Source organism: Adiantum capillus-veneris, chromosome 30 (genome assembly GCF_014529385.1).
Source record: "Adiantum capillus-veneris isolate H3 chromosome 30, ASM1452938v2, whole genome shotgun sequence".
Classification (NCBI taxonomy): Eukaryota; Viridiplantae; Streptophyta; class Polypodiopsida; order Polypodiales; family Pteridaceae; genus Adiantum; species Adiantum capillus-veneris.
Window position 1 is genome coordinate 30,693,435 of NC_140960.1, and position 13,867 is coordinate 30,707,301.

Genomic DNA, 13,867 nt, shown 5'->3' on the forward strand with positions numbered 1-13,867 from the left:
GTTGACGTGGTAGGGATATTTCTCACGTGTATAAGTAGGACTTGAAACGTAGTTTTGCACTTGCAATCTACATTTGCTTTGTTATTAACACAATGGACAGGGGTTGCAGGAGCTTGAGCCTTCTGTCCATGCATATGAAGCGGCATCTCTCAAGAAATAAGCAGGATATTTTGAATTTCCTCAAAGGGCGGAGTTGAGACCTTTCAAGTTTTACTACCTCCCCCCCATTATCCTCATGAATTCCACTCCTCTCTTTGAAAATTTCAATAGGGTAAGAAGTGCTTTCTCTTCCCTAATGGTCTCCTCGCGACTAAGATCTACTCTAAAAGGAATCTATGTTTACAAATCAACACTAAGAATGTAGCAATCTTTAGCCATTAATTTGTTTCACAGTGTGAATTGAGAGTTAACTGGGTGGAATCTATGTAGAAGTAAAGTTGATGTGGCCTTGAAGTGAACAGAGAGTAATCTAGAAACACAAGGAGACTAAAGAAACTTTTTGGTAAGGACAACACTAAAGGGGTAATAATGGACAATGTCATCATGTCTGATCACTTTACCGTAGTTTTTTTAAACCATGTAGACCTCCTACTAATGCAATTTGAACAAGCTTATCATGACCTCGTTCTACCCATAAATCTCTCTTTGAGGTTGAATGTCCTTTAGAGCATGGTCACGCGAGGCTTAGTTCTCACTAAGCTTCGACAGCTATACTGACAACAGCGCAGAGCGTCCACCGCCGGGCAGGTAGAGAGAGAAAGGGCAAGGCGCAGGTAGGAGAGAGAGAGAAATAGTTGACCGGGAGTACACCGGCATAATTTTGTGACTATGCCTAAATAGGCATAGTTGGCGTACTAAGCCGGTGAGAAACTTTGGAAAGCTGCCATGCATCAGGGCCTGTCGGCTGATCTATGGAGAACTAAGCCTCGCGTGACCATAGCCTTAGTATGATAGTTTTTTGAATAGTAACTTCCAACATGATTGTGGTGGTGGACCGTGGTGGGGTGGGGGGAGGCGGGCCGCGGGCCATGTTCAAATGGATCAAGGTGGAGGTGAAACTTGAAAGTCGTGGTGTTTCAAGTAGTCTTTAAGATAGTCAAGCCAATTCACTGGAAGCCCGAAGTAATGGGCGTATCGCGAGCATTGGTGTAATGAGCAGATCGACTACAGTTCTCTGTGACTAGCAGAAACTCTAATCAGCAGGGGTTTCAAGTTCTTAGCAGAAATTGGTGCGCTTTCCGGCTGTGGAAAGTACAAGTTATTTGGGTTCAATCACATGATAGCTGTATTGCAGGAGCTCTGCGATGGTGATCACCAAAGTTTACGCTTTGCAGGCCTCGTCTTCTCTTAGGTTGAAGCTGCAAGTGGTTCTGCCCTCTATATGCAAAACTTAGCTTAATTCAGATGTGACTTCTAGCATGGAGATATATCACACAGCTGCGAAAACCTGACATGCCAAGTATGTAAACAGAAGAACAAGACAGAGTTCATGCAACTCCAGGGTTCCAGTAGTTTAACTTTGCGCCACATGGTTATTCAGAACAAATCTTAGGCTGTTAAAAGAAGAATTCTGGTGAGTTGCTTGCTGTATCTTGCACCTAAAGAGACTTTTTGGTTGCTTTTCATTCATCTGCACGGAAGCTTTGAGAGTACGAATTACAAATGCATCATGACATAACAGCTTTTGATCAGCGCTTGGACCCCCCTCTGGAAGTCCTGAGGTAAAACATGGGTCCAGGAATACAATTGGTGCACTTTTTGGGTGGATCCAGAGCAGCTTATTTTTTGCCTTATTGATCATCGTTCCAACCTAAAGATGTTGAGCAGCTCCAGAGATGATGGGCTTTTGCTCACTTCACCGAAAGGAAATGGGGAGGACACTGCTTCCGAGTGTCTCAGTTTGGTGCAAAGTATGCATCATTACATTGAAGAGACTCGAAAATTGGCTCTAGAGATGACAGTTAATAAGGCCAGTTTTCTTATGATGGTGTTGCACTTGAAGGAACTTACACCTGTGCTTGAATGTCTAGTAGAAGTGCCTGAACTTCTGAAAGTGCATTCTATCTGGCCAATGGTAAGACAGCTTGCAGAAACTCTCAGAGCTTTATACGACTTTACCCATGGCTGCTCTTCAAGAAGTCGAATTTTCCTTCTGTATAACAGCTATTCAATAGTCGATGAGATCAACAAGCACTTCCATCAGCTAAGTCTCTGCTTGGGTGCTATTCTTGCTGGCTCTGATCTACGTTTGGACCTCAAAAGCTCCATGCAAGCTATGCAGGTGAAGTTCATGTCGTCGAGTGTATTCCACGAGCCAGGTTATAGTGCTTTGTCTACAGAGATCTTAACTTGCATGAGTGATACCAGCTGTGATGAGGCTTGTACAACTGGCCTATTAAGAAGCATTGCAGAGTTCCTGCAAGTTCCAGAGTTTGAAGCAGCAGAGCTTCAGCTGGAGCTTCAGGATGATCTTGAAAAGGCAGAGGCAAATGGACTCCCTATTACAGATACTTTACAGGCTCTCAATGACCTCTTTAGCTCAGCACAACTTCTGAATGAAAGGAGGCGGCTTGCTTCTGTAGACTCTCCTTTGCTCCCTACTGGCATCTCACCTATTCCAAGCTCCTTCTTTTGTCCTATCACCAAATCTATCATGCGTGAACCTGTAATGATTGCTGAAGAAGGCTTTACATATGAGAAATCTGCAATTCTGGAGTGGTTTAGCAGAGGTCACAAGACATGTCCAGACACTGGCAAAGTTTTGCAAAGCTTGGCACTTGTTCCAAATTTGAAACTTCAACAGGCCATGGATGAGTTTTTTGACCACATGTATCAAGCACAGATAGTATATGTCCTGCAGGCTTTGAGGAATCAAAGTGTGGGGATGACGGTGGAACAGGCAGTTCATAGTGTAAAGAGGCTGACAGACTTGGGTTCTAAATACAGGCAATTAGTGTTCTCTCTAGATGGAGTGGAAGTTTTAGTTGGTCTTCTTAAGCCCTCTGCTCCACATGTTCGAGAGATGATCATCAAGATCTTGATTGATGTGTGCACCGCTGGTGATGTACAAAAGGTAAGGCTTGCATTTAAATTTGAGTTTTGTCTTGAGTCTGAACACCTATCAGTTTGTGCTGGTTTCTTCTGATCCTGGAGTTGGTCTCTGTGTGAAGTGCTTGTCTGTGATGCCGAGCAAACCTTTTTTGTTTGTCTTGGCTTCAAGCATAATCAAATTTGGGTATGCCTTAGTTGCAGGGGCTGGCACCTTTGATGATACCCAATTGTTGTAAATGTTGTGAAGCATTGGCAATTATCAAGGTGAATGAATGTAACTGAGGTACAAAGGGAGCAAACAGTTTTTGAGATGGACTCTTGTTCATGATAGATCTGGTTTCAGCTTCTGGCTTTACGCCTTGTCTCATACTGGTCAAAGATCTGCTTTTAGCATGTGGCTGTGGAGCTAGGTATTTGTTAACGTGCACCTTGTTTTGGTTATCACTTGGTGATTAGTGTCTTTTATACCTTATGTGTGGATGTTCTTCTAGGCAAGATGGCTCTATGCATATGGCATGCTTAAAATTGTGCCATTTGTCTGAGGGCCGTGAGAGCCATTTGACACCCAGCCAGGCTCCTGTTGTCATGGAGGAACTTTGATTACGATTGAAACTGTCACCAAAGGGAAGCTGGAACCAACCATTGAATTCTAGAGATTCTTGCAACTGTAGCCTGTGAGAGGAGTCCCAACAATTTGCATGAAAAGAGCTCGTACATATCACAGTTAAACATAACCAATTCTTGCTCAGCTCCTTGGTTCTTTCTATGAAACTGAATGCGCCTTGCCCTTAAGGACCAGATAGAGACTCTGACGGATGTCTTGATTCTTTTAATCTGTTTTTTTTTTTTGTGCAAAAAACGAGATCCTTCTATTAGTTAATGAGTACTGCCCAAAGGCTACAAACCACCTACGAGAGAGGACTACAACAGAAAAATGGGGAGACTCTCCCAGTGAGAAAAAATATGTACAATGAAGGTTAGATCACGAGATGGGAGGGGGAAAATGCCACGCTGGTGGCCTGTAGTGCCAAGATGTGGAAGCAGAGGACCCGCCAAATGAACCAAAGTGTCAGGCCGCATATGAGCTCCCAACACCACTCTCTGCCACTGCACCACTCCTGAGGGATGAGCTCTGTGGCAAGCTGTAGTGTAGGTCGTCCCTCCTGGGCCACTATCATCCTGCTGGTGGAAGGCAGCTCAAAGTGGAGTGCGGGGCCTGTGACCACAAGTGTACTCTTGGGCTGTAGAGAGGGCTAGCATCAGCCGGAGAACCCGAAGCCAACCTGCTGTGCCATGGGGCAGTCCCATAAACAATGTCACTGACTCTCCACTGGATGGCCACAGGCCGCACATGCTGCCGAGAAGCCGTTGAGTACCAACCAACTCCCAACTGCTGTAGCCCTGTGCGCTACCAGCCACTGAAAAATAGTAACTCTCCTCAGCTGCTTGCTGTCCCACAACCGCTCCCAAAAAACTGACAAGTACTCAGCCTCCTCCTGCCAGTGAAGTGCCGCAGCTGGGTGAGCCTCTCTGTGCTGTCAGTATGTGTTGCCCCAATCAAGCTGTGTACTAGAAAAAGGGAGTCCCTGTATGGTCGGCTAAAGAGAAAGGATCCCCCCAAAACTACTCTCCTGGGTCCCACTGCACTCGCGCCAAAGGGCAGCTCACCCACGTCCAAAGCTGCGAGTGTCCTGACTCGAGGTCTGCTGGGTCAGGATCGATGACGCAAGTCCTCCCATAGATGCCCACAAGTCTAATCCTCTGAAAACAACACTCTGCAACCTGTGGCGCCTCTACTGAGACTGTGAAGCCGGCCCTCCCCTTGAATCTCGAAAAACATGGGGGGTACTGTCTCCGAGTAAGCCCTAACTGCAATGAGGACCTCCAAGTGCATGAAGGCCCGCATCCACCTAGGAGCTGCGGCCTCTAGAGGGGTGCAACTCAGCTGGGATGGCCTCTGTAATATGCTGACACATGCTCTGTACTCTCCTCATGCCTCGTAACTAGATGCTCTAGACCTCCTGAGAGAGGTCTAAAAACTGTAGCTGTCACAAACTGGTGACGTGGCTGCCCAGTTGGTGATGTGGCTGCCCTGTACACACAGCCTCCCCGCATGGACAACCCTTGGAAATGACCCCCCGAATTGCTGACGTGACAGGCACTGTACGGATAGCCCGCGTTTTGGGACGCATTTCACGGAATTCCGTACTGCTGATGTGGCAGTTTTTACGGCGCTGCTTTTGGGCAGTTTTGCGTGGCCTGTTTTTGGGTAAATGATCTGAGAGACCAGCCTCTCAGATCATTTACCCATCTCATTGTTTATCTCCTTCACTAGATCCTCTGCACAGAGACGAGGCTGCCGCATCCCTGATAGTGTTCTCACCACTGAAGTTTTGCAGCAGCAGATTCGTGACTTATGGTCCACGGGTGCTTCTTATTGTGGTCCCCCTGGAGAGTTCCTTGCTCATTGCATTACTCGGTCTAGTATTTATTGCCGTGATCAGACTGCTATTATTCATCGTCAGTTGAGAGTACGCGAGTCTGATCTTCACATTCCTCTTGGTTGCACACAGCGCTTACTTGAGGAGTGGCCTCAGGATGCTTCTCTCGCTGCTAGACAGACAGAGCTCACAGAGGAGATTCGTCACGTACAGGAGGCTAGGTCTGAGTTCACTCATCATGCTTCAGTATCTCATTGGATAGCTAAAGCTGATCGAATGAATAAAGCCTTCTTCACTGCGCATAAAGAGCGCCCACCTGGCACCACCCTTCGGACTTTGTGCGATGCTCAGCGGACACTACATATGCATCCTGATGTTATTCTTGATATGTCTGCAGATTATTTTGAGGCATACAGACACTATGGCAGAGATCTTGTTGGCACCCTTCCCACGTGCAGAGCTTCATGTTGCTATCGAGAGTCTAGATCCATCCTCCTGTCCAGGAGAGGATGGCCTCACTAGAGCTTTCTTTTTGACTTATTGGGATGTATTGCATATACCACTGCTTCGCGGTTGTTAGGACATCTTTGCATCAGGATATATGCATCCGGATCTTTGTTCAGGTCTCATATCTCTTATTCTGAAAGGGGGTGACACCACTCAACTCCGCCAGTGGAGACCTATTACCCTACTCCCTTCGGTCTATAAGATATTAGCGTTACTGATCAGTCATCGCTTGCGACCGTTCTTACCAGATATTATTCATACTTCTCATACAGGCTTTGTCATGGATCGATGCATACTGGATAATATCTTCACTTTTTATGAGGCAGTAGAGTGGGCCAGATCATCTTTTGAACCTCTCGCTTTTTTCATCCTTGACTTCGAGAAAGCATACGATCGTGTTGAGTGGGACTTTCTTGAAGGATCATTAGCCAGGATGGGTTTCCCTGCGAGATGGATCTCCGGCATTTCCGCTCTGTTCAGGACTGCCAGCAGTGCTATTACTATTGGTGGTCGTGTCAGTCGTAGTTTTGAGCTTTCTCGATCTGTCCGTCGGGGATGTCCTTTAGCAGCATATCTGTATCTGTTTGTAGGAGAGACTATGTCCGACTTTCTTCGTGCTCAGAGTCATGCATTTCGTGGCTTGACCATGCGAGTACCTTCAGCTTCGGACCTTATCGATCAGGAGTTTGCTGATGACACTATGCTGATGTTGCGCTATTTGCTAGCAGCTCTTGATGCCATGCGGGAGGCCCTGGAGGTTTTTTGCATTGCCAGTGGTGCACGCATTAACTGGCATAAATCCTATGGGTTACTGGTTGGCAGTGATGACATACCTACTTGGGGGGTAGCTGATGGTTTCACATGGCTGCAGCCGGGTCAGACATGTAGATATCTGGGCTTTCAGGTTGGATTTGACGTTTCCTCACAGCAGCAGTTTGCACCCATACTACAGTCTATTCGCAGGAAGCTATGTCATTGGTCTTCACGTCATCTGTCGGCTGGCCGTGCATTGGTCGCCAACCAGGTCATTCTGGCTACAGTATGTTATGCGGCCTCTTGTTGGATGCTACATTCTGGTGTGATAGCTCAGCTCCGCCGACTAGTGCGGAACTTTTTATGGAGTGGCACAGATGGGACTATTGATACTCGTGCTCGAGTTCGCTGGTCCACGATTATTCGTCCTAGGTTAGAGGGAGGCCTTGGGAGGCCTTGGCATTATTGATCCAGAATTACAGAGCCGCGCCCTTTTTACCAAGCTTATTGTTCGGGGTCCTTTTCCCGGCCAAGAACCTTGGAAGATGCTTCTTCAGGCTGCTCTTTGCACAACGACTCCACGCCTCGGCACTAGAGATGGTCATACTTGGCATACAGGGTATCGTTTTCTCTTTACGGATGCCCCCTTGTTCACCAGCACTCTCTCACCCTTCATCCGATTGCTCCTTTCGATTGGGTTTCCATGCGACGGGCTATCATACGCTCACCTCCTTCATGTCGTGAGGAGATTGAGCGCCAGCCTCTCATTTGGAATGATGCAGTTCTTGATTCTTCGGTTAATCCACCCTGTCAGCTTGGAGAGAGGACTCACATTGATTTGGCTGCTTGGGACACTGGCCTTGCTGCCTCTATGCGGTTGTTTCATGAGACACGTATGCTGGATGCAGATTTTGTGGCAGAACATTATGACATTGGTTGCGGGGTGACAGACAGACTGCTTGAGATCGACTCCGCCGTTCCTTCACAGTGGGACGCAGTCATGCGCGGCACGGTTCAGATGCCTCCACATAGTGGCTGGGAAGGTCTCTTTGCTCAGAGCACTCTCTTATTAGTTCGTTTAGACACCATGCTGTTCACAGTTGATACTGACTACTCTCAGGGGATTCATGCTAGATTGACATATGATACCACCTCTTCGCACCTTGTCTACCCCGACGCTCGATGGGAGGCCATACGAGTAGCTGGCTCCCGCGGGAAGCGTCGTTGTGTTGACCCCCGTTTCGCTTCCGCTGATGCCGCACTTTGGAGGCTTTGGGTGTGGGAGGGTCGTGCCCTATCTCAGCTTTACTGGGACCCAGGAGAGTGGCATTGGCCTCACTCTAACCCCACCGGTGCACCTGTATCATTCTTTGAGTACACTGTCAGAATTGGAAGATTAGCATTGATGAGACAGCACCCAGAGCAGCCCACTCGTATGCGTTTCTGGTTACATTCAGGCCTCTCCCATGCCTATCTACAGCAGTTTTGGTCAGCCATCTGGGATTTACATGCGGCTCGTCGTATTTCTTTTTCATGTGGATGATTGCACATGCAGGACTTCCAGTTGGGACTTGGCTAGCTAGTATGGGTCATGATCCGTTATGTACTCGCTGTCCTTTGCGACTACATGAGTCACCTGCACACTGTCTTTGGCATGCTCATCTTCTCATGTAGTGTGGCTAGCAGTTTGCTTTTTACTTAGCAGAGCCGGTGTTCAGCATGGATTTCTCACTTGGGGATCTGTCTCATGGTTGATGCCGATGCCCAGACCCGCATCTTTTCTACGAGGGCTCAGACACAGATCCAGCTCTTATGCTTACCTCGACTGGTTATCGGCGAGGGACTTTGGCTATGTTACCACAGATTGCTTGGCAGGGGGATCCTCAGACACGTGATGAAGTTTTTTCAGTCATCACTAGCATTACACTAAGGAATGTTTGGAGAGCTCGTTGTCTTCACATTCTCAGTGCGGCTCCACAGCTCCTTCAGGATACCCTCACTGCCATTTGGCTGGACATCATTCACACCCTGATTTGGCAGTGGGATTCTTCCTCAGGTACATCTCGAGCAGCCGAGGCTCGTCGATTTGCCTTCCTTCGGCGTTGGGCCCGATCTCCACTCTTCTTCACACTTACAGGTGGCCAGATTACATGGCATTATGCCCCCCCTCGGTGGTTTCTCCTCCACTCATCACACAGACCACCATGAGATTGTTCTTTGTCACTATAGTGGCTCTCACCCTTACATTCAGCTTGTACACCCCACGTGATAGGCTATTTTGGCATCCGCTGGGGATTATATTGTGCTCAGTAATATACAGCCCTGATTTTTCCCAAAAAAAAAAAAAAAAGAGAGAGAGAGAGAGAGAGAGAGAGAGAGAGAGAGAGAGAGAGAGAGAGAGAGAGAGAGAGAGAGAGAGAGAGAGAGAGAGAGAGAGAGAGAGAGAGAGAGAGAGAGAGAGAGAGAGAGAGAGAGAGAGATGAAATGAAATGTTATATTAACTTCTTCAAAAGGCCAAAATGACCTATGAGACCAAAAAGTTACAATTGGTGAATCTGATACCATGTCTGAGTACGGAAATTACAAAGTTACCAAGTTAGAGAGAACTAACACTAAAACACTAAGGAGAAAGGAAAGGAAATAAGGGGGAGGGAAGGGGGGGTTTGTGGGTTCAGATGAAATCTCTCATCGGTCGTTGTCGGATCTCATCGACCTCTTCCATGGTCAGAACTCTGGTTGGGCGTCTTGCATGTCGAGCTAGAGTGATCTTTATCTTTTGTTGCAACTTTCGTCGGTAGTGGAAGACCCCCCGAGGTCGTGGACGTTTGGATCTGCCAAGTTCAGTGGCTCTGTCAAGCAGTGTACCTCTAGTATGAGTAGGCTGTAATGACCGCTCCGTTTGCTCTCCTTTGTCTGGTGTAAAGAACTTTGTGATTCGTCTCTGAGACTCTTTCCCTTGATGTCCTCAGCAAGCTCTCCCTAAGTCTGCGCAGCTCTAGCAGGAACAATCCGAGACACTTCTGATCCTTATATCTCATGACTCTAGAAAAAGGTCCAAACCCTTCTCTGAACAGGCAGTGGAAGCGTCCGCGTATCTCATAGTGTGCCGGGCAGTGGCATGTGTAGTGCAGCTCTCTGGCTCTAAGTTACATAGGTGACATATCCTGGCTCCTGCCGGCACCCCTCGAAATCGGCTAGTCTCGATCTGGAGCTGATGTGAGGATGTGCGTATCTGTCCAATAGCGCATCTTATCCCATGAGATAAGTGTGTATCCATGTATGCTGGCCTAGTCACAAAGCCGTCCTCCGTGAGTTGGAGAAGATGCTCTCTGTAGAAGGCCATCTTCGTGCCCAACTCCTGTGTCAGCTGTATCCATGTGCTCCTGGTATTTAGTTGAATCAGAGCCTTACGTATGAGCCTGGTGATCTCTGTCCGTGTGAGGGACAAGGAGGGTGCATCCAAGGAGTATTGAAGCGGAGGTAATCTGTCCATGTTGAGACCATGCGACTGGAACCATGATGCCATCTGTCCATACCAACATGTTGTATCGCCTTGTACAGCTAGTTGTCGTGATGACTCCAGGGCAAGCCGAGCGTATCTATCTCTGGGGAGATCCCATAGACCGTGCATAAAGGAAACTGATCTTGTCAGTGCCTCCACCACGGGGCGGGGGGGGGGGGGGGGGGAGGGCGGCTAGCTCGGCTCGGATAATCTCATGTGGTACTGAGGCCTTAGCCCGAATCATCCGAGCGATCATAGAGACCAGAGGCCTCTGCATACATCTCCATCCATCTGTGTTGCCAGATCTCCCATGGTGGTCTACTGAGGGTCCCCATACCTGAACTCCATAGAGCATAGCTGGAGTCACTAGAGTGTCAAAGAGCCAAAGCTTTGTTCGCAGTTCCTGAAACTGAACCTGCGAACACATCCTCTCCAGTCCTCCCAAAGTTGCATATGCTCTCGTTAGTCTAGTCTCTGATGCTCTCCTTAGTAAAAATACCGGTCCACCGAATACTACCCCAAGATAGGTATATGCATCTGTGTACTCCACAGTCTCCTGGCCATACATAAATGTGGGTGCCGACCTCCTGACCCACTGTCACCATAACCTTGGTTTTCCCCAGATTGACCGACAATCCACTGTCACGAGCAAATGTATGCAGAGCATCCAAATGACGCTGCATCCCCTCTAGGGAGTCTGAAATCAGCACAATATCATTAGCATATAGTAACAACAGAATCCATGTCCCTGCTAGCTGAGCCCCCCTGTCCCCCTGCCGGTCTACATAGTCTGAAAACTCATCCACATACATCCCAAAAAGAGTCGGGGATAGTGGGCATACCTGCTTTGCTCCAATAGTGGAGTGGACCATGTCAGACATTCCCTCAGTGGTGCGTACCCGCCCCATCACTGTCTTGTATAGAGCCAGAATACCCCATATCAGCTTTGTAGGCACACCCATGTCCTGTAGTCTGTGCATAAGTCTGGCTCTCGGCACTGTGTCAAAAGCTTTGCGGAAATCCACAAAGCTACAATAGATTCTCTTGCCATGGTGTCTACCCTCCTCAATAATAGCTCTGAGTGTCAGAATCTGGTCAAGAGTGGAGAAACCTCTCCTGAAACCTGCTTGCCCTGGTGCTCTTTATTCCCTCTCGCTCTGCCTATCTACTTAGCTCCTGCTCAAGAACGGATGCATACAACCTAGCTAATATGTGGCCAACCATGATGGTGCGATAAGTCGCGGGAATCATGGGATCTCCTGACTTGAAAATAGGCACAATCGTAGACATACTCCAGGTCTCCGGGAAGCCTTCGTACATGGCTCGATTAAACATCATAGCCAAGAGCTCTGCAAGCATATCCTTGGCATGGATGAAGTGCTCTGCTACCAGACCATCATGATCATGCGCTCTCCTTGTCTTCATCCTGTCAATGGCTTTCCTTACCCTCTCGGCAGTAAAGATAGAACATGTCTCTGGGCATGTCTCTAGTGGGTCCGGCAGAGGTGGTTGCCCTGATGCTGTGTAGAGAGATGTGGCATATTCCCCCCATGTCTCAGTGGAGGTGACCGCGGGCGGTGGTGAATGCTCGTGGAATAGCCTCCATACTTCGCCTGAGTCTTGACTTATAAATAGCTGATATAGATCCTGTTCTAGCTGAGATAGATAGGCCCTTTTCTTTTGTCGCACTAGGCGGCGAAAGATAATCCATGATTGTCTATGTGTGGTAATACCCGTGAGCACTTCCCTCTGTATTTTGATCCTTGTCTCTCTGCACTTCTCATCATACCAACTGTTCTTGGGCATGTTCCCAGATCGTCTCCGTGTGGGCTGGCTGTGGGGGTATGCCTCTAATGTTGCATCATGGAGCGTCTCTGTCAATATCTGAGTGAGTTCATCTAGTGGCCGTCCCGGCTCCTGGGTGCATAGCTGCTTGTATATCTCATCCATATACACAAAATCCGTCTCTCATGAAGGTATACCGAGTGTGTGTGGGGACCTCTCCTAATGGAGCTGTGCTGAATTGAAAGGTCAGGGTGAAAGACACGATAGCATGATCAACTGCTACTCCAACTGGCCTAGTGCCCACCATGAAATCCTGAAAGAATGGAATGAGACCTGGCTGGGCCATAACATAATCCACTGTGCTGGCCCCATGTCGGTGTGGAAAGCAAGTAAAACCTCGAGCTGTCGAAAATCTTTGTAGGCCATTCACAATGGCCAATCTGTGTGCGGTTCCCATATCTATCAAGTATCTGCCATATTCAGTGTATTCCTCATCTTGTGATAGTCTGGATAGACCCATCTCTGTGACGTCCATCTCCCTGAGCATCTCTTCGGAAGTATCATAAAATATTGTTTGGTGTTCGGCAGTCCTAGCATTGAAATCCCCTAGTATGATAATGTCGCCATCCTTGGAAAACTCCCATATGTCATTATCCAAAATAGCAAAGGGGGATTGTCCTCTAGGTGATGCATATACTGACATACTAGGAGGAAAGTAACAAATAGCAAATGTAGAGGTATCTGCCCGTCTCTGCCCTGAGCCTCACCCACATGTACCTAGCCTGTTCGTCCTTGCGTGCTATATATATCATTGGCTGCAGTTCCTCCCTGAACAGAACTTCCACTCCCCTTGAGCCCCGTCCTCGATGCTCCGATCTGGTCTCCTGTCTGTAGGCTGTCTCCCATCTATATCCGCTCACCTGTGGCATGGATTGTCACAATGCTTGATGCGTCTCAGAGTAGAAAATGATGTCTCTCTTCGTGAAGCTATCCTCAAAGGCCCCTACATCAAGACGGAGTGACCCGTTACAATTCCAGGTTGCCATCTTTAGTGTGGTCCCATAGGTCTCGCACCGTCATGCGGGGTGTTGTTCCAATATCACCACCTTTCCATCCCTGTAAAAAGCAATCTTCCCCTTTTTCCCTTGCTGCTCTTATTTCTGGCATTACTTCTTGCATATGAGCAATCTGCGAGAGGGTGAGGTCATCTCCAAGATAGATGCCCGTCTTCTTTAGAGTCTCTCTCTTCTTCAAGAAGTCTTTCTTCGCTTCCATGGAGGGGAAGCGGAGAATGAGTGCCTTTTCCTTCGAGGTTTCTCCGTTGCTCCCACTTTTCTTAGTGCCCACCCTCCAAGCCCTCGTATGCGTCTGCTCGTTGGCCCCCACCAAGGTCATGAGTTCTTTCACCTCTTTGTCTACATTATCTTGGTCTCTGAGGCCACATATCCTTACGTGTAGGGCCCGAACACGTCTCCTTTGCTCCTCTTCTAGTGTCAAGTTGATGATGGTTGGTGCGGGGGTGGGAGTTATTTCCTTGCCTTTCCCTTTCTTGACAATCTTGATCCATTTTTCGGCCTTTTCTGCTTTTTGCTGGGTCTTTGTGATGACATCTACCCACAAGGTTGTCATTTCTTTTTGTTGCTCCCCACCTTCTTTGATGGCCCGTACTTGTTCCTTAATCGTGTTAAGCTCTTCAATGACAGAGGGTTGAAGTTTTCCCTCTTCGAGGACATTCTGCGATCGCACCTCTGCAAGCTCTTTCTTGAGTAGTGCGATTTCCTCATCTTGGGCCTTCACGCGGTCTTCGAGTGTACGTATCGTGCTTTCT

The 13,867-nt window shown here is 48.0% G+C and overlaps 1 protein-coding gene across 1 annotated transcript in view; it reads left to right on the plus strand.

Annotated features, from left to right (window-relative positions):
* The first annotated feature begins 1,071 nt into the window (after positions 1-1,071).
* LOC147417743 (U-box domain-containing protein 44-like) overlaps positions 1,072-13,867 on the plus strand; it is a 53,706-nt gene continuing 40,910 nt past the window's right edge. Inside the window, exon 1 of the mRNA XM_086506684.1 lies at positions 1,072-3,073. Within this exon, the coding sequence (XP_086362810.1) occupies positions 1,817-3,073 (1,257 nt within the window). The 5' untranslated portion in view covers positions 1,072-1,816. The remainder of the gene's footprint in view (positions 3,074-13,867) is intronic.